This window comes from Lacerta agilis, chromosome 6, assembly GCF_009819535.1.
Source record: "Lacerta agilis isolate rLacAgi1 chromosome 6, rLacAgi1.pri, whole genome shotgun sequence".
Lineage (NCBI taxonomy): Eukaryota > Metazoa > Chordata > Lepidosauria > Squamata > Lacertidae > Lacerta > Lacerta agilis.
In genome coordinates, this window is record NC_046317.1 from 354051 (window position 1) to 375598 (window position 21548).

General features: G+C 43.0%; 2 protein-coding genes across 2 annotated transcripts in view; both read right to left on the minus strand.

Moving 5' to 3' along the window:
* ALDH9A1 (aldehyde dehydrogenase 9 family member A1) overlaps positions 1-11201 on the minus strand; it is a 25775-nt gene extending 14574 nt beyond the window's left edge. The window contains exons 1-2 of the mRNA XM_033151134.1: positions 11063-11201; positions 2091-2297 (exon numbers count right to left, since the gene is read on the minus strand). Coding sequence (XP_033007025.1) covers positions 2091-2297; positions 11063-11084 — 229 coding nt within the window. The 5' untranslated portion in view covers positions 11085-11201. The remainder of the gene's footprint in view (positions 1-2090; positions 2298-11062) is intronic.
* TMCO1 (transmembrane and coiled-coil domains 1) overlaps positions 6933-21548 on the minus strand; it is a 21110-nt gene continuing 6494 nt past the window's right edge. The window contains exons 4-7 of the mRNA XM_033151135.1: positions 20970-21016; positions 14827-14894; positions 11063-11207; positions 6933-7151 (exon numbers count right to left, since the gene is read on the minus strand). Of these exons, the coding sequence (XP_033007026.1) occupies positions 7053-7151; positions 11063-11207; positions 14827-14894; positions 20970-21016 (359 nt within the window). The 3' untranslated portion in view covers positions 6933-7052. The remainder of the gene's footprint in view (positions 7152-11062; positions 11208-14826; positions 14895-20969; positions 21017-21548) is intronic.

The following is a 21548-nucleotide window of genomic DNA, read 5'->3' on the forward strand; positions in this document are numbered from 1 at the left end:
ACAATGCAGGAATCTCAAAGCATCCCTGACAGATGGCCACCCAACCTCTGCTTAAAAACCTCCAAGGAAGGAGAGTCCACATCTCTCGCGGGAGACCATTCCACTGCCGAACAGCTCTGTCAAAAAGTTTTTCCAGATGTTTAGTTGGAATCTCCCTTCTTGTAACATGAATCCATTGGTTCGAGTCCTACCCTTCAAAGCAGGAGAAAACAAGCTTGCTTCATCTTCCATATGATAGCTCTTAAGATATTTGAAAATGGTGATCATATTTCTTCTGTCTCCTCTTTTCCAGGCTCCCTCAACTGATCCTCCTAAGGCTGGGCTTCCAGACCCTTGATTACCTTGGTCATCCTCCCCTGCATATGTTCCAGCTTGTCAACATCCTTCTTAAACTGTGATACTGAGAACTGGACACCACAAGCAGGGATGAAACTAGACTTGATTTCACCTGGGTCAAAGACGTGGTTTGACACACACCCCAACACACATTTGTGTACACACACACACACTGTCTAGGAGCCTCAATGGTGCCCCTCTGAAGACTTCACCCGGGGCAAAAAAAAACCTGGCTTGCCCTACCATAGCTATGCCTCTGCCACAAGGCAGAATAGAGCAGTTCTATTACTTCCCTTGTTTGGGTCACTACACATCTGTTGATGCAGCCTAGAATAGCATTACCTTTTTTGCTGCTGCATCACTCATGTTTAGCGTGTGGTCTACTAAGACCCCTACCTAGATCCTTTTCACCTGTCACCTGTCCAGGTGTCTTATAGTTATGCAGCTGGTTATTCCTGCCTAAGCGTAGAACCTTAAATTTGTCCCAACTGAAATTCATTCTGTTAGCCTGGGCCCAGTTTTCCAGTCTGTTAAGGTCATCTTGAATCCTGATTCTGTCTTCTGGGGCAATAGCTCCCCCTCCCAGTTTGGTGTTTTCTACAAATTTGATGAGCATCCTCTCAATTCTTTCATCCAAATCATTTATAAAGACACTGAACAACATCTTTATCATTTATTATTGTTACAGCAAATACAATAGTTTTAAAAAATACATGTGCCTGGACAAATACCAGTGCTCCAATGTCTCCATTATTTGCAAGTCTTGCATATCAGCCCTCAGCCACATTTTTTACCAATCAGCAGATTCAAAGTTCAAGAATTAAAAGATAAGCAATTCAGAATGCACTTTGGCACGAGTACAGCCAGGCAGCAGCTTCAAAGGTCATAGATTCTTGTTTCTTCTGGTTGGAATAAATCTAAGCCAGAAACTTATTTGAATAATGTGAATAGTGATGTTAAATTCTCGAGAATAAACTATTGGAGAATATTGTCTATTAATGAAAATATTAGAGAGTTCTCATTAAAAATAGGAGAATATGGCACCTTGTACCATTGAATGGCACTGCAAAAACCAGTTACTGGCACTAAATAAAAATATAGAAACGTCAACTGTTTAAATCAAGGCCACATCACATGCTGTAACACATAATTGTATAGGCCTAGGTACTTTAATGCTTTATACACCTAAAGTTACTTTCTGTAAAAAGTATGGTCAAGGGTATAGAATTGCTAAGAATAAGGTCACACCAAAATGGAAAAAAGGCTATTACATATAGTTGAAATACATTTGAATTCAAATGTTCCTCAAATTAAATGAAAAGCACTTTTAAAACTAATAAAAAAAAGTTTTCTGTAGCTCACATTTCAGAACTGCCAATGGTGAATGACACAATACTCAGTAATGTAACTGGATTTAAAAAAAAATCATTATTCATTACTTACACTGGCAATATCACAGCTTGACTTATTATTTACTAGATTGTTTAAATGAGTGTTGTAAAACTGGTTCTTACATTAGAATTTACAGTTTGTGGAGAACATTCTCAGGATAATTTTCTAGTAGAGAATATTCTCAAGAATATTCTTTCTCGATAATACTCTCACCTCACCTCACTGAATGTGAATGCTAGCAAATTGATGTACTACAGAGTGTGTGTGTGTGTGGGGGGGGATTCCAAAGCCACCTTTTGCTGCAGCCGGGCTGCACTCCCTGAAGCCCCCCCCCCCCGGAACGTCACCCCGGAGATAATTACCCGTTGCTGGTTCATACGTCTCCTCACTGTGATCTCCATCCACAGGCTCAACGCGGGCACCCTCTCGGTAGTTGAGGGGCTGCTGCAGTTGAAATGTCCCAGTGATGGTGCTCATTGCTGCACAATGGAGCAGACCAGGAAAACCAGGTGGAATGAGTAAGAAGCGGGGATTGTGAAGCATCTGACAGCTGGCGAGCAGGATCAAGGCTGCATCAGACGGAAGAGAGGCCTATCAACCTCTGCTCCTTTCAAGCAGCAGGCAATGTGCCTGGAAATCGGTGTTATTTATCTGAAAGATTTATATACTGCCCTCCAGCAGAGCTACCAGGGCAGTTCACAAAAACAAGATAAAACTCACTATCTTATCAAGTTTTACCCTTCAATGAATTCCAAGCATGTCTATAAAACAGAGCCATGTATAATCCACTTTTAAACCCTCCTATTATTTTACGCAATTGGCTACAGATTGTCCCCAAGAGATAGGCAACACAAATCAGCCAACAGAGGGAAGGCTCCTTTCACCTTGTGCCGAGTGAAGCACGGTGGGAGAGGGCCTAGCATGGCACCTGGAAAACCAAAAGCAAGAGCAGCAAAAGCTTCCTGAAGAATCCTGCATCCAAATGGATGCTGTGTGCAGGGTGGCCCTCCAAACTGGCTCTGGAAGGGGTCAGGAGAACCCCCCAGAACAGCCCATGGGGTGGGGGAGGGGAGGGAGATTACAGTATGGTGTTGAGCATCTTTTGTAAGCTGTTTTGAGGGTCTACAAATGATGCGTCCACATCCCCAGGAGCGCAGGATTCAGGGCGGCCCAAAAGCTTCCTGTGGGGTGTACGTCCCTATCTCTTACTCTTTTTTTACAGTTACAGGTGGGTAGCCGTGTTCGTCTGCCATAGTCAAAACAAAATAAAAAAATCTTTCCAGTAGCACCTTAGAGACCAACTAAGTTTGTTCTTGGTATGAGCTTTCGTGCACATGCACACTTCTTCAGACAGTATCTTGGCCCAGCGGTCGCGGGTCCCGGGGAGGGAAGCGTTGGCTGGGCCTGGGGCTCCAAGGTATCTGAAGAAGTGTGCATGCACACGAAAGCTCATACCAAGAACAAACTTAGTTGGTCTCTAAGGTGCTACCGGAAAGAATTTTTTATTTCTTTTTTTACAGTTTGTTCACAGAGCTAAAATTCCCAACACAACAAAGGTTCCAAATGCACATTAAATGCATGGCTGTGGATATGACTTGGCCAAATGTGATTCAATAGCATCTCACAGAGACACTAACATCTCAAGGTGAGCGTCAATATTTCTATATACCACAGTATCATGGGCAGGGGCACAGCCCTGACAGGTTCTTCTCAAAACAACATTTAGCCAGAGGCTATTCAATAGCGGGTGGCGCTGTGGGTTAAACCACAGAGCCTAGGTCTTGCTGATCAGAAGGTCGGCGTTTCGAATCCCCGCGACAGGTGAACTCCCGTTGCTCGGTCCCTGCTCCTGCCCACCTAGCAGTTCAAAAGCACGTCAAAAGTGCAAGTAGATAAATAGGTACCGCGTCAGCGGGAAGGTAAGCAGCGTTTCCGTGCACTGCTCTGGTTCGCCAGAAGCGGCTTAGTCATGCTGGCCACATGACTCGGAAGCTGTTTGCGGACAAACGCTGGCTCCCTCGGCCTATAGAGCAAGATGAGCGCCGCAACCCCAGAGTCGGACACGACTGGTCCTAATGGTCCCTTAACCTTTTACCTTTATTCAATACCATCTCATGGAAGACACTCTCCTGGAGCAAAGTCTTATTGTGGCCCTAAGCTTATTTTGGGGGGCACATATTAAGTCCTTATCATTTTCTACATATTTTAGTAATTATTGGCAGAAAGAGAGCAAAAGCAATGAGTTACGGGAGTTTAAAACATGAAAATCCATATGCTCCAAGAGTATTTTACTTTGTTTCTTGAAGCTTGAACAGTGCTTTTCTGTTTGTGCTTTGCTGATAAAACTCCACAGGCGCAGAGAATATTTTTAGAATCTATGGAAGCTCAAGCCATGACCAATTGGCTGGTCCTTAAAATACCACATGGCTTGCTTTATGGCACCTTAGGGGGGGGGCAAGAGGGGGTGCTACAGTGCCAACCCAGGCTTTGCTGCAAGGTCCTCCTTGACTCCTAACACAGTTTCATTTCCCGCTTTCATGATTTGGGAAACGGGCCAACCAAGGCAGAGGAGCCAAGCTAACATTTCTTCCTCTGACGGCCCCCTGCTAGGTGGGAGGCTCCTGGTGCCACCATTAGCGAGCTTTAGGCACCAGGCGGAAACGTTCCTGTCTCCCAAGAGGGCCTCTTCGAAGCTGCCGGGGGTTTCCAAGGCATCCCCCCCAACACACACCCACCCTCGCTTTATGGGGCGGTGGGGGTTGGCCGCAAGTCCTTAGGCAGGATAAAGCGACCAACAATTTTAACAACAACAATAAGAGGAGCAGCAGCAGCAGCAGCAGCAGCACCTTGGAGCCCCCAGGCCCAGCCGACGCTTCCCTCCCCGGGACCCGCGACCGCTGGGCCAAGAGCCCCTTCGCAGGCCCCGCCAGGAAGACGGGAGGCCTCCAAGCGAGTCTCCGGGCGCCGGAGGCGAAGGGGCTTCTCGGCCCCCCCCCCACCGCGGGACCCCCGCTTCGCCCCTCCCGCGACCCGCACTCACTCGGCCTCCGGCGCAACAACGTCCGCGCAGCCCCGGGAGCGGCCGAGGGAGAGGACCCCGCCCCCGCCCCCCCGGAAGCAGGAAGCGAAGGGGAAGCCCCTGCGCCGCCCAGGGCGCGCCCGGGAGCAGGTTTAAAGACTTGCGTGTTGATGGGAAACCATCTGAGACACAGAGGTAAAAAGGGTAATAACAACCCTACTCTCCGCACTAGATAGAATCTCTTTTTGTTGCCCCCAAATTAAGTGTCCCCCCCAACTGTGTCGTGAGCACTTTTTGCTGTCCCGATAGGGAGAATCTAGGCAGCGCAGTTCTCAGAAATAAGCTGAGATCCGTGAGACTCACTCCCAACCTAAACCCAGCGCTCTTCTAAATGTATTTTATTAGAAATTATATTAATACATACCAAAAAATGAATAAAAAGAAATGTTTGCACACAAGTTATTACCATAATGAAAACATATTGTACAGTTGTCTCTTATCTTGATATGTACGATAAAGCTCATTGTTATATAAACTTATTTGGCTGGTTATTAGTAGCTCTTCTATAAGAAGTTAACTTACACATTGTTCTGGCAGTCCATAGTGCTGTGAGATTGAAGCTGCACAATGCTTTTTCCAATTTTACGCTTTACAGTTTGCAGCAATAAGATTTGTTACTATCTCCAAATCATTTAATACTGTGTTTTAAAGTACCCTAATAAAGTTCTGTTTGCAAGGCTATGATGCACTGCTCTCCTCTCCAGGACCCTCTAAAGCACCCCTTATTTCAAATTAATTGAATTTGGGGCAGTTCAAGATGTTTTACATGATGCTGCTGGCAGATCTTTTTTGCCAAAAGGGAGCTTAACTACCATAACTATGGCTTCTGTTTACTGACCCAGTGTGGGGCAAATCCCTTCCTAAAAAGAACCTTTCAAACTCTGGTGTCTTTTCAAGGTGTTGTCATGTTAAGTGGTGATTAAAATGTGATTTCTGATGGTCATGTGGATAGCAAGGGCTCCATAACTTTAAAAATGAAAACATAAGCCAATATTTTTGCCAAAATGTTACAATATTTTAAATTCACTGGCGCATGGCACTTGCTCCACCCAACTTTTGTTTCTAGCCTCATCCACACAAGCTATACAGTCATATTGATTTTGTCCCTTTGTCTTTTGTTGAATCATGCAAGCGCACCCTAAGCCATTCTCAGATCATGTCCTAGTACGGGAAGTAATACAAATCTTTCACAAGGTTGTAATGGCTCAGCGATTCCCTCCCATGATGTTGCAGCACCACCTGGTGGTTGAGTGCATTGGGGAAGAATGGAAGTCGTACAGTGGTACCTCTGGTTATGTACTTAATTTGTTCTGGAGGTCCGTTCTTAACCTGACACTGTTCTTAACTTAAAGCACCACTTTAGCTAATGGGGCCTCCTGCTGCTGCTGCTGCGCTGCCAGAGCACGATTTCTGTTCTTATCCTGAAGCATTATTTCTGGGTTAGCGGAGTCTGTAACCTGAAGCGTCTGTAACCCGAGGTACCACTGTACTTGGAACCAACACAGAGGGAATCAGAACTGCAACAGTATGGGAGGCAATGAAAGCTGTCATACAGGAAAACAGCACCAGCAAGACAGGAGACATGAAGAAAATGTGCGTCTGGGAAACGACCCACCTTGAGGTAGATGTAAAACAAATGGAGGAGGGGGCCGGAGACTTGAAATCAAGCTGCCATTTGACTCTGCGGCAAGCCAAGCCCCACTCAACTGTCTCTTGACATTGCTTATATACAATGCTAATCTTAACCAACTGCAATTGAAAAACGTCCAGGGGAAGCCAGTGGCTGAAACAAACCAATGCTGCTGTTCTGCAGCTGTCGGGAGTTTGTGGAATAAAAGCCTTGCTCAGAATAGTGTCTGAGGTGAACTATATGAACTGGAAGCACAGAGACAAAACAATTTTTCTTTTATTTTCACTTTGGTAAATGTTATTACACGAGATTCTTCTAACAAAGAATACTACTTCTGCTTACTTCTAAGTCATTCTTTCCTCATCAAACTTTGCTGAAGTTTTCACTGAAGCTGCACAGCACTCCATTTAATTCCACTAATCTATTTCTCCAATGTCCCAGAGTAGTAAGTGCAAGATTTAGCCCAAAGATGTGCTTCAGTGCTGATCTCTCTGCAAAACAAAGGTATGATAGTTACATAGGCAACATGTTCAGGAACCCTTCTGTGCAATCCAGAGTTTCTTGCAAAGTCAGGATGTTTCGACTAGTGAGATGCAACAAATTACTTCTCTTGTTTCAGGAGAACTTCCCAGATTGAGGTGGTGGGCCAAGGAATCCTCCAGCTTGCTTGGTGGCAGCTCGAGAAGGAGCCAAACCCAACAGCTTCTGAATATTCTGACAAACAAGAGAAAAACAAAAACTCATGTTGGTTTGTTTTCATGCAAGGGTGTGCATTGTGTAGGGCCCAACTGGGGTGATTTAGGGGTCTTCCCAGCATAGTCGGAACAGGGTCCCCACAAAGCCTTGCTGTATTTGTACTCTTCTATATGGAATAGCTCTATGCTTTGCCCACAGAGCACTGAAGAGCACAGCATTGGTTTTCACTAAAAAAATCATTAAAGTTTTTAGAAAACTGTATTTTACTGCAAGCAAAGAAACAAACAAAACCAGAGTTCTTCCAAACTCTGCAAGGAGCATTCTAGACAGCCTCACATTGCCAGGCCTATCAGAGGTGTGCAAGGTCTAGCACTGGAAAGGCTGGTGTAAAGTTGCAAGTTTTAAAAAATGCGCAAGCTAGAATACACACCACTCAACCACCTTTTAATTGCTTAAAGGTAAGAAAGAGCAAGAGACAAACCCCCACTCTCAAAATATGAAACTGGGAGGCTCTGACCCTCCCATACACATTAAACCCCTAGAACTTGGTACTGGTTGAAAACCTCATTCCCCCTTCTCCAACCCTATTTCGAAGCCACTTTTCTCTTCTATTCTGCAGCCCCGCTTTGCCCCCAAGTCCACGCAGCTGCCTCTTCTCCTTTAGGGCAGCTCCCCTTGCACACAGGACACCTCCATGTCTCCTCTCACCCACTGCAACTACTAAGCACCCTTTACACCTTTCATCCAGTTATGAAGCTACCACCCCCCATCTGATTCTGCAGACCCTTTTGTCCCTTGGCTTTCATCTTCGTACCCATTCCCATGCCTACCTCTTCCTTTATTGCACCCCATTTTCCACCTTCCCCCCTTTTCACTCTTCTCAACTCTCTTGCTCCCGGACCGTTGTCCTCTCTCATGTTCTGCAGCCCTCTTTGTGCATCCCCCCAAAAAATATTTACGTTTGCTCAGTTAGACATTGCCCACACAGCAGTATTTGCTTGTAGATTAAACATATGTTCAAAATTACTACACTGAACCTGGACCTTCATGTTGAAGACAACAGGGAACCAGGAGTGACACACATTGTATGAAGGTGCTATGGGATATTTGAGGGCTCTGCATCTTTTTGCACAAGGCAGCTGGGAAACAGACGAGAGAAAAGTGCAGCAAGAAAGGAGAGATGCTGAAAGGAAAAACGGGGCTATTTTAATCAACAGTAGAAGTTTGAGTAAAGCAGGGATGGACCTACCCTGGTAGACTTTCCCCCCTCAAATAACGCCCCCCACCCAGCAGTAACAAGGAGAAACAGCAGAGATGATACAACACAGAAGCTAATACCAAAACACTTAACACAGCAGAACCTTTCCAAATTGTCTTCTCCCTGTACTCAATCCTTCCTTCAAACTGCCACTTCCCCCGCCATCCCCTGCTCTCTAACCTCTGCCATTATTTGAAATCACCATTTCCCCCTTATATGTTATTTATTTATTGAATTTATATACCGCTCTACACCCGGAGGCCTCAGGGTGGTTCACAGAAAAGATCAACATAAAAACCACAACATTATTTCCCCCCTACTTTACTCAAACCTCTGCTGAGGTTTAAAACCACCATTTTCCTCTCAGTGATTCCCCATAACCACTTTGCTCAAACTTCTGCTGTTGTTTAAAACTACTACTTCTATCCTTTCACTGTTTCTCCTTCCTGGCTCCCATGCCACATCTGTTGCGCAACCAGCCTTCTTTTTGCTCCCCGATTCCACCCTGACTTTGCAAATCCAGGGTTGTGATGACACGCTCCCAAACCTCCAATGGGAGCTGTACAGTGATAGACAAGTTGAGATAAAATTAAAATGAATTATGGAGGAGAGTGACTCCTTTTTACTTCTGCCACAGAAGTCCCGCCTGCAATTGGGCATGTTTAATCCACTTTGGGGACAGCAAATTTCATTCATTTTGACCAAAAGTTACAGCAGTTTTTAGATTCCACATTATAGTGAACAGGGGTCAAGAGCTCTGTTTTCTACAGTGACATGGAACCCCAAACACAGATCAAAGTGGAGAGAGCACACACATACAAAGCAAAACACCCCATTTCTTGTCCCACTCTGTGCTTTAAGTTTCTCAGCAATGCTAAAACTACTCTGTTTATTACCAATAACTGCTGCTGGGACACATCATTTTGCTGCTTTAGCATAAACTTTAGATCTAATCATGCTGCCACTTGACACAATCATCTCAGCATTGCCCACCACTCCTGTTGTGAATGATACTTTTGCCTACAGTTAAGCTCTAACTGAATTATCTCTGACTACTTTTGTGCTCCATTCAACTCCAACTTTAAATTCTCCCAACCCCCATTTAAACTGTATGTCTGAATATGTATATATCTGTGTGACACAAGACACACACAGAGAGACACACACACACGACAATAGAGCATCTCACCCTGTATGCATTTGATGAATGGGCTCTAGTCCATGAATATTTATGTTGTAATAAATTTGGTTAGTCATTAAGATTCTATAAATTAATCCATGCTAACTGAGGCCACTCAGTTATGGACGAGGAAATGTGAACAATCTGCCTTGAGTCATTTTAATCAGCCAAGTTGTTGCATGGAGTGGGCAGAGGAAGAACAAACAAGGGACAGGATGTACATCTTCACACCCAGTCCAGATGTTGGTCGACTTTCCCAGCCACTTAAGGGTCCTTGAAAAACAATCCATGCAGCACTTCACACCCTCAGCAGGAAGCAGGAAGAACTCCAAGGCAGGATTGACGTGCCAAGGGGACATGGAAACAGCACAGAGGAAGCTGCTCACTGCAGGGAGATATTTCAGGCAACCTCAAGCTCAAGTCAGGAGTGAGCAGTGTCCCAGCCAAGGCTCAAAACATTTCCTCAACATCAAAACAACCAAGGGCAAATCAATTGAGACCTAAGTTGTTCACATCTCCTGGAGATCACCAGTGCAATGGCCTCAAACATTCCTCCCCCAAGTGTGAAAGAGTCAAATCTCTGCTACCCCCTTCCAATCAACAGTTCTGCAATACTGCATTGTCTCTCTAATGTACTTCCACTCTTCAACAGATTCCAAACAATATATTACACAGTTTATACATTAAAGTACACACATTTAACTTGTGTGCATTCAGCTTTACCTGCTCCTAAAAAAATACAAAAAGGGGGTGGGAGTCCAGGGGAAAAAGACAGGCAGCCCCACCCACCCTTGCACCTACTGTGTTTTGGCTTTTGCTGCTTTCCCCAGAATGGAGCCCCAGCATATTTTGTGGGTTTACTGTACTGCAATGTCCAATGGGACAGCCTCTGTGGTGCATGTGAAACTTTAGCCCATGCAGAATGAGGCACCCAACTGTTAACCAGAGCTAGTTATTGGGACCATGTTACTCTTCCGTTTAAACAGCTGCAATGGCTGCTGGTTTGCTTTCAGCACTAAGAACTTATGACCAGTATATGTAAAAGATCACTTACTCTTATATGAGCCTGTCCAACTGCTAAGCATGTCCTGCCAATTTCTGAGTTGAATTTGGCTTTTTTTTTTTTTTTAAGGAAGTACAATGGCAAGGATACTGAGAACATTACGCTAGTCATTTGTGGCCTCCAAAAATAAGGGAGAGCAGCGCTCACTCATTTACAATAATCTGGAGACAATTCTTATTTGATACATGTGCCCCCTGAAGAGTGGTTATTTAATGAGCCCGAGAGAAAATATCAAGCTCATATGAATGAGTATCAAAATGGTGGAAGGCTAGGGGAAAGGAGGAAGAGAAGAAGGCTACGACTGCATCTTTATATCACAGCATTGTAGTTGTGTCAGCCCTGTCAATTATGATAAAAGTAGTAAAATGTGAAACAGTGTTCCAAGCAAATTTTCTGAATAAGGCAACCCTCCATAGAGCAGCACTTACCTGCCGAATAGACATAGTGCATAGAATGTAGAGGAAGATGAAGGAACAATCTGTATAATCCTCACCCAGAAGATTACGATGGGACAAACCTTGGATGTAGGAAAGTGGCACAAAGGGGAGCTTGGCTACCACTCGGCCATCAAATCTGGGAAAAGCATACAGATGCACTTGGTTATCAGTACAAGTCGTCTGTGGTCAAGACACACATTCTCCAAACAAGGCAGCAGATGGAGCATTTAAACCAAACTGTGTAACATTCAAGGCATAGCATGAATAGGGTTGCCATATTTCAAAAAAGTTAAAATCGGGACACTAAAGTTGTTTCTCTGGGGTGGGGGCAAAGTCATTGAGCTTTTGGAAATTCACCAAAATATAGACTTCTGGCATGGGTTGCCATATGTCTGGATTTTCCCAGACATTTCAGTGATTTCCGCCTGGACACTGTTTCCGACTGCCATATTCTGGCTATATCCAGGAAATACCCCAAGGAATCTATCTTAACTTAAATCACTCAGGGGTACCAGATTTATGGTGCTGTAAGAGCTGCTGAACTGAACTGACAGTTTGACCTTAGAGCTGTTTGTGCTGAAAATGATAGAATAAGTCTGTAAACACATACTGGTACAGGCAAACCTCGGTTGTCTAATGTAATCCATTCCGGAAGGCCATTCAACTTCTGAAATGTTCTGACCACCAAGGATCAAAGGGCAGCTGGCAAAGTCAATGAGGGGAAAAGAAGAAAACTCCCCAGAAGCCGTTCGGTTTCTGGAAAACGTTCGAAAACTGGAGCATTTACTTCCGGGTATTCAGCATTTGGGAGCTGAAATGTTCCAAAACAGAGCCGTTTGGGAACTGAGCTTTGACTGTAGTAAAACTTACCCAGAAACAATCAGATTGTGAAGAGTCTGTGCCACCAGGAACCTTAAGCCACTGGAATACTACGAGGACTACAGGACACTTGTAGCTCCCAAGTGAAAACGCCAAATTTATACAGTATTTGGTTCAAAGCAGATTTGTCCTCTCCCAATTAGAGCAACCACAATTTCTTTAGGTGTACAGAGATAAAGAAAAACCCTTTTGTTTACAAGCCAGAGCAGGGACGTACTTCATCCACTGCCCCAACCCTCTGAGGTATACAGGTTGAAGGCTGTACAACTGTGTTTTGGAGCTGAGCCCAGATTGCTCAGGTCCAATATCATCCCTCAGTGTTCAGATCCTTTAACAGAAGGAGAGCAACAGCATGTAAAATAAGGGACAAACTTCTCAGAAATCAATTAACCAAACTGGGTTTTGAAAACATTTTATGTGTTGCCAAAGGGGAACAAAATTTCTTCCAGGCTCTACTTATACAGAGCAGAAAAGAAACGTGTGTATTTTAAGCTCCTGGCAGGGAGAGAAGTGCATGATGCTCCTTAACCAAGGTTACTCTGGGGGCAAATGTAGATGGTGGATTCTAGGCATCTGGCTAACTAGTTTCCAACAGCATGTCCTATAGTGCATTGCTGTATGAAGCTCTCTCTCTCATTTTCAGCAGGTGCTTCTGGTACTGTAAACTCTTAAATGAGTGTTTCTTCCTGCAGAGTTAACAATACAAGGCGCTGCACTTCCAGTAAGTGCCAACTGGAGAGCAAAGGCATTTTTGGCAGAACAGATAGGAACGGATGTTTATCTCCCTCTGACAGTGTTGTGATATTCTACGTGGTTCCTGTCTTCTTTTCTGGACACAGCTAAAAGAAAAAATTAGCAGGAAGTGCTACAGGGTATGAGCCCCATGCCTTTTAAATTGTTAGGGAAGAAAGATGAATATAGGAATATAGTCTAATTATCAAAATGAATATGACTAAGTCACTTTGAGACTTCTTACAAAAACTCACTTTTAAAATAATGTAAGAAAAACCCTGCTGGAACAGACAAAAATCTAGTCCAGCATCTCAAAGTCAAGGTCTTTCTTATCTGAAATCTATGGTTATTTTCCGCACCACCACATTGGGTGTACAGGTATTTATACAAACACCATAATGGAAGAATAGGTTAACCTCTTTTAAAATGTCAATGTCAAACTAAACCTTTGAGTTGCTTGAGGGTTGCGTTTAAATATCCTGGTTCATGTCTCCTCAATCATAAAGCACACTGAGTAGTCCTGACCAATTTATCACAGAATCATAGAATCAGAGTTGGAAGAGACCACAAGGGCCATCCACTCCAACCCCCTGCCAAGCAGGAAACACCATCAAAGCATTCCTGGCAGATGGCTGTCAAGCCTCTGCTTAAAGACCTCCAAAGAAGGAGACCCCACCACACTCCTTGGTAGCAAATTCCACTGCCGAACAGCTTTCACTGTCAGGAAGTTCTTCCTAATGTTTAGGTGGAATCTTCTTTCTTGTAGTTTGAATCCATTGCCCCGTGTCCTCTTCTCTGGAGCAGCAGAAAACAACCTTTCACCCTCCTCTATATGACATCCTTTTATATATTTGAACAAGGCTATCATATCACCCCTTAACCTTCTCTTCTCCAGGCTAAACATACCCAGCTCCCTAAGCCGTTCCTCATAAGGCATCGTTTCCAGGCCTTTGACCATTTTGGTTGCCCTCTTCTGGACACGTTCCAGCTTGTCATTATCATTCTTGAACTGTGGTGCCCAGAACTGGACACAGTATTCCAGGTGAGGTCTGACCAGAGCAGAATATAATGGTACTATTACTTCCCTTGATCTAGACGCTATACTCCTATTGATGCAGCCCAGAATTGCATTGGCTTTTTTAGCTGCTGCATCACACTGTTGACTCATGTCAAGTTTGTGGTTAATTGTTCTTAGCCTAGCTCATCTCACAGAAATGCTGGGGAGATAAATGACAATTGCAAAACACCCCTTTTCTACTATGAAAAGCTACCAAAATTACCATTGAGAATCCATATTGCTAGTGTGAGGAGCTCTCAACTAATTTCTGCTAGAAATGTAACAATGAATATTTGGGATATGTTTGACAAAAAACCTTGCTGGAGTCTGAGCTGAAATTCAAGAGCCAGTGCAGATAGACAGCTTATGAGTGTATGACATGGGGATTAATGGGAACTCATAGTGGCTACTTCCATTATTTGGAAAACTGCAACTTTCCCCTGCAATCATGAAAATAGCTCTGTGATCTTCCATGGGTCCGATGTCACACATACACAACTCAGTTTCTGGGAGATGGCATGCAAGCCTGCTAGTTAGTGAATGAAGGGGTTAAGGACCAGAGTTGTACTGCTAGATAGACTCGAGTTACACCCACTCTCCTCCACGGAGGAAGTGAAGCTTCCTATCCTCTTCTCTCCCCCTCCTCTATACAGTATATCAATTCCTACACACACACACACACACACACACACACACACACACACGACATCAATCACTTGCAAGAATGGTTATTGCACAGCTGCAACCATGTCTGCACCAACACTGTTTCCTTTTAGGAAGGCACAGTGAGCTATGGAAAACATATACAGTACACTTGCAGCTTATGCGCATTTAACTTGAGCATATCCAGCTTTATGCGCATGGCAAAAAATAAAAAATTACAAAGGGGATGAGTGGGAAATAAACTCTGGCAATCCCACCTGCCATATCACCCAGCGTGTTTTGGCTATACACAGTTTTGGCATTGGGCGCTATGCCCAGAACGTAGCCCTGACGTAAGTTGTGGGCTTACTGTACCCTGAAGGAAGAAGAAAACATAGAGCATTGTTAACACTTCTTAAAGAAAAGCAGAGTGGTAACCACTTACATGGAATTGAACATTCCCATCAGAGCAGTGAAACAAAAACCAATTGCAAACATGGACTTCATGCGAACCTGCAGTCAAAAGAACAATTGAGGACCCATATTAGTGTCTGGCAAATGCAGATTCAATGGAGAGGAAAAACTGGAGAAGAGACTGTGGCAACTGAGTGCCTCCTTTCACAAAAAACTGATGAAAAACTGGGATGTGTATATGCATTATCTGCAGCCACTAGTCAACCTTGGTGAGGCCACTGAATGTTTATGGAGTTCTCACCCCAAAGGCTATAAAAAGTTAGACCAGGAAATATACTAGCACAGGGGTCGGCAAGGCTTACTGGGCATGGGCCGGATAACACCTGTGGAAATCCTCTGTGGGCTGAACCGGCACAGCGCGACGCCAGAAATCGTGTCTGCGCATGTCCGCAGTGCCAGAAATTGCTTCTGCACATGCCCAGACGCCGAAAATTATGCCTGCCTTACAAATTGCGCCTGTCTTACAAATAGCGGGGAGAGAAGGCAAGCAAAATGTGAGGGAGATAGTGAAAGATACAGAAAACTGAATGCAGACTTCCAAAGAATAGCAAGGAGAGACAAGAGGGCCTTCTTAAACGAGCAATGCAAAGAAATAGAGGAAAACAACAGAATGGGAAAAACCAGAGATCTGTTCAAGAAAATTGGAGATATGAAAGGAACATTTCGTAGAAAGATTACCATAATAAAGGACAAAAGTGGAAAGGACCTAACAGAAGCAGAAGACACCAAGAAGAGGTGGCAAGAATACACAGAGGAACTATACCAGAAAGATATGGAGGTCTCATACACCCCAGGTAGTGTGGTTGCTGACCTTGAGCCAGACATCCTGGAGAGTGAAGTCAAATGGGCCTTAGAAAGCCTTGCTAACAACAAGGCCAGTGGAAGTGATGATATTCCAGCTGAACTATTTAAAATTTTAAAAGAGGATGCTGTTAAGGTGCTGCACTCAATATGCCAGCAAGTTTGGAAAACTCAGCAGTGGCCAGAGGATTGGAGAAGATCAGTCTACATCCCAATCCCAAAGAAGGGCAGTGCCAAAGAATGCTCCAACTACCGCACAATTGCACTCATTTCACACGCTAGCAAGGTTATGCTTAAAATTCTACAAGGCAGGCTTAAGCAGTATGTGGACCGAGAACTCCCAGAAGTACAAGCTGGATTTCGAAGGGGCAGACGAACCAGAGACCAAATTGCAAACATGCACTGGATTATGGAGAAAGCTAGAGAGTTCCAGAAAAACCATCTACCGGTACTTCTGCTTCATTGACAACGCAAAAGCATTTGACTGTGTCAACCACAGCAAACTATGGCAAGTTCTTAAACAAATGGGAGTGCCGGATCACCTCATTTGTCTCTTGAGAAATCTCTATGTGGGACAAGAAGCTACAGTTAGAACTGGATATGGAACAACTGATTGGTTCAAAATTGGGAAAGGAGTACGACAAGGCTGTATATTGTCTCCCTGCTTATTTAACTTATATGCAGAATTCATCATGCGAAAGGCTGGACTGGATGAATCCCAAGCCGGAATTAAGATTCCCGGAAGAAATATCAACAACCTCAGATATGCTGATGACACAACCTTGATGGCAGAAAGTGAGGAGGAATTAAAGAACCTTTTAATGAGGGTGAAAGAGGAAAGCGCAAAATATGGTCTGAAGCTCAACATCAAAAAAACTAAGATCATGGCCACTGGTCCCATCACCTCCTGGCAAATAGAAGGGGAAGAAATGGAGGCAGTGAGAGATTTTACTTTCTTGGGCTCCATGATCACTGCAGATGGTGACAGCAGCCACGAAATTAAGAGACGCCCTGCTTCTTGGGAGAAAAGCAATGACAAACCTGGACAGCATCTTAAAAAGCAGAGACATCACCTTGCCGACAAAGGACCGTATAGTTAAAGCTATGGTTTTCCCAATAGTGATGTATGGAAGTGAGAGCTGGACCATAAAGAAGGCTGATTGCCGAAGAATTGATGCTTTTGAATTATGGTGCTGGAGGAGACTCTTGAGAGTCCCATGGACTGCAAAAAGATGACTTCCGGCGCGAGCACCATTGCTAGTGGTTGGGAGCTGTCTCGACTCCGAGACAGCTCTGGCTCCCCCAGGGGTAGGAGCCCCGCAACTGCGTTGCGGGCTCCAAAAAACCACGGGAAGAGCGTCCCGTGGCTAGGGCTTCCCAGCGAGCTCCATTGTGCCGTCCCGTTCTCAGGCTTCCCTTGTAAAAGGGAGGCTTGAGTGAACGGGCTCCGGCGCGGAGCTGTGGAAGTCGCCTCCAACCGGGGGAACAAAGCGGCAGCCGGCTGCTGGCTCTGAGCGCTCTGTTCTTTCTTAATTCGGCGAAAAAAAGAAGAAATCTGTAAGTACAGACGGTTATTTGGACTTAAATTGTTGTAATTGGCTTACAGAGAGAGATTTAAAAAGAGGTAGTCCGTCTCTCTCTGGTGCGACAAGATCAAAGTAACACCGGATCTGGCTGTTGCTACTCTGGATTGTTTTGGAATTTTACGTTAATTCTGATTCTGACTGTGTAAGAAGCCCCTGCTTGGGGCAAAATTGAGAAATTCGAATTTTTTCTTCCGATTGACAGTGGAATATAGTGAAAGAAAGTTTACCCTCTGATTAAGGGGGGAAATGGCGGCTGAAAGTTGAGCTGTGATGATGGAAAAGTACTGAAACTTTGTTATTTCCTGCCTACTCCTGCCTATCTCTGCCTGGTTCCCACGGTCTTTCCAGACTTAGCAATGACACCAGGGCAGAGAGAAGTTTTGCGGCAACTACAACTTTTGCAACAGAATGTCATTGAAAAGTTTTCTGAGATTCAAAGTGTTTGTAAGAACTTTGCTAAGGAACTCAAAGAAACAATTAGAGAGAGTAATCTTCCAGGGATTTCATCTGAAGCAGAGAAGACACAAGTACAACAAGAAGAAGGGTCTCATGGATGTGAGAGGTCCGAGACTGGTAAACGAGACTGTATAACGGCTTTCTGGGGTGGGAGCCCAGAAATGCAGGAACAACAATCCTGGGATTTACAAATTGATTTGAAGACTGGAGTAAGAATATTTGGTGACAATGTACAACTTGTTTTGAAGAGTTCAGCAAAGATACTTGGTGGCAATGTTTCGGTTTTTAGGTATCAAGGAAAAAGTGACATTCTGTATCAAGGAAAATGTGTCATTTTGAAAGAAGAAATTGGTGTGGGAGAAGGAAGATTTGGACTGGAAAAATGTTGGGGGGAAGACTGGTGGGAGAATGAGATGGGAAGAGGGAAGATGGTGGGGTAAAAGAATTTATGAGATTTATCAGGAAGGCTAACCATGGTACTCCGACGTCAGAGGGTAATAAGCGATTTGAAGAAAGGAAGAAATATTTAGGTTTTTTTATGATAGTGTTGATTATATTTTTAAGGTAGGAATTAGAAGTAATAAGAGCAATAGTTTTACTGAGTTAAGAGAAAAAAGGATATAAGAAGTTAAGATTAGGAATATGAGGTTTTATTTGATAATAATAAGTTGAATGATATAAGATGTTTATTTGAAGATTAAGAACATTGGTGAATGATTGTTAAATTAGTTACAAAGTTACTAAAGTAAATTAGAAATGAACGCAGAAGAGAGAACGGGGGAAGTCCCCCCAATAAGATTCGAAATAAGACTTTAATTAATAATTGGTGTATTCCTGTGTTAGGTGGGTTGTTAGGTACGTATTTGTTTCTTTTGTTTGCTTTTTGTATTTCTATTTTGTAGTTTGTTTGTATTCTTTGAAGTATGTATGTTTATGCCTTGTTTATTTTGTGTGGAAATACCAATAAATTCTTTGTAAAAACAAACAAACCGTTCCATTCTTAAGGAAATCAGCCCTGAGTGCTTCAGATCCTGAAGCTGAGGCTCCAATACGTTGGCTACCTCATGAGAAGAGAAGACTCCCTGGAAAAGAACCTGATGCTCGGAAAGATTGAGGGCACAAGGAGAAGGGGACGACAGAAGACGAGATGGTTGGATGGTGTTCTCAAGGCTACCAACAAGAGTCTGACCAAACTGCGGGAGGATAGGCGTTCAACTGACGACTGAACAACAACAACAACAACCAACATTATATAATGTTTTGGTCATTTTAATATTTTGTTAATACAGTATCTTGCATAAAAGCAAACTGAACAACCAGGAACTAGAAGTTCTTTCTCAGTAATGTTTTTTCAATAGAACAGCAAGTGACCAAGGGTGGTGCCAACTGGGCACAGAATACAAGCATGGCAGGAGCCTCTGTGCAACAGGTGAGACAGACAGTAGCATGGGTGTTCTACTGCCCAACAGAACACCAAGCAGGTGGAGTTGGTTGACAGACAATACTTCACAGGCATTAGTAATGGAAAAGTGAAATGTAGCATTAGTTGATGGTAGCTGTTGATGAGTTTATATGAAAACTAGGCATCTCTTCAGTTCACTTCTACAGACCATCTGTTTCTTAAGTGTTGCATCCCACAGAGATAGTGGAATTTGGTGCTCACTTCCTAGTAATGTCTGCAGGTTAAACACACTGCTTTTCTGGAAAGCTGCCCCAGTTCCTACTCCTTCTGCTTATTATTACTTTCTTCATTTAGGAATCACTTGGTTGAAAGATTGGTTTATGTTAGAAAATGCTGATGTATTAGATTTGGAAGGACATGATAACGATTTGGATGGCATGCATATCTTTGGTATGATAAGATTAAGGCCCACAAAGGTTTTTAAATGCATATAATTAGAAAATCTCTGTTTAAAGTATGGATGAAGTATAAAGATTTGTTAGAAAAGAAAACGCCCAGATGGTTGTCACCGTTAGAAGCAAAAGCCCACAAAAGAGCAAATACCGATAGACAATGGCCAAAATATAGTGACATTTTAATACAAGAAGGAGAACAGTTTAAGTTGAAATCATATGAGCAATTGAAAGGACATGTTACAGACTGGTTGCAATACTATCAGATTAATGAGATATTTAAGTTAGATAGAAAAATTGGTTTTCAGTTAGAAAAATCCAAGTTGGAGACAGAACTGATAGAGCCAAAGATTAAAAATCTTTCCAGAATGTACAACTTATTGCTCGAGTGGCATACAAAAGATGAAATGGTTAAATCAACAATGATAGATTGGGCAAAGGATGTGGGGCACAACATGATGTTGGAGGACCGGGAAAAACTGTGGAAAACAGGTATAAAATTTTCAGCGTGTAATTTGCTTAGAGAAAACATTATGAAGATGATGTATAGATGGTATTTGACACCTGTTAAATTAGCAAAGGTGTATCGTGGACAAAGTAATAAGTGCTGGAAATGCAAACAAACAGAAGGAACTTTCTTCCATATGTGGTGGTTGTGCCCAAAGGTAAAAGACTTCTGGGAAAAGATTTATAATGAAATGAAAAAAGTGTTGGAAAACACATTTAAAAAGAAACCAGAAGCCTTTTTACTGGGCATCCTAGGCCAAGAAATTCCAAAATGTGACAGAACTTTATTCATGTATGCCACAACAGCAGCTAGAATCTTGATAGCTAAAAACTGGAAGACAGAAGAATTACCAACGATTGAAGAATGGCAGATGAAAATGATGGACTATATGGAGCTCGCTGAGATGACCAGGAAACTTCATGACTGGAGGGACAACGCAGTGGAAGAAATTTAAATTATATTTAAAAAAACCATTGTATGATAGAAAATTAGATATAATTTGGAAGAAAAGCTAGACTGTAGATTCAGAGTTTGGTTATGATGTAGAAAATGAGAAGGTATGAGTTGAGATATTAAATAAGTTTAATGATTTTTTATAGTAAAGTAAGATATTTTAAGATGGTAAGAAATTACTAAAGATGTTTCACAAGGAACGCAGGAAGTGGAGACAGGAGGAAGTCAGGACACAATGTTAAGGATAGCATAGGTTTATTGTTTTTATTGTAGTTTTGTTTTTTGTTTATTATAGTTGTATCGTAGTTTTTTTTTTGTTTATTATAGTTGTATTGTTTTGTATTAGTGTGTTTGTAATGTTTTTATAAAATTTAATAAATATATTATATATATAAAAAAGGAATCACTTTCCCAAAGGGATTTACAATAAAGGTTCAGTTTGTTCTGTTTCCTCACCATTGACAGATCCCTGTTGTTGTTCTTCAGCTTCTCCTCCTGCCTCTCTGAAAAAGAGAAACAAATTATTGCAGGTCACAAAGCCAGGAACTTGCTCCTAATAAGGTTGTGAGGGACTTGCAGCAAGAAAATAGCAACAAAAAGGCATACTGAAAGTTTGGGGCATGTAAAGGTCACCAACCCACTTCAGGTGCTCTGACATTCAGTACAGATAGTAGCAATCCTAGAAGCTCAAGAGCGTTTCTCAATACAAACCATCCAAATAATGCAAAACTGTATACAGTGGTACCTTGGTTTACAAACTTAATCCATTCCGGAAGTCCGTTCTTAAACCAAAGCATTCTTAAACCAAGGCGTGCTTTCCCATAAAAAGTAATGGAAAACGGATTAATCCGTTCCAGATGATGAAAAACAACCCCTAAAACAGCAATTTAGCATGAATTTTACTATCTAACAAGGCCATTAATCCATAAAATGAAAGCAATAGACCAGGCTGCAATCCACTACCCAGTATAAAAACCCTTACTGCAGTGGTGGCGGCACCAGCACTCTGCCCACGCTGTCCTGCACCTCCCATGG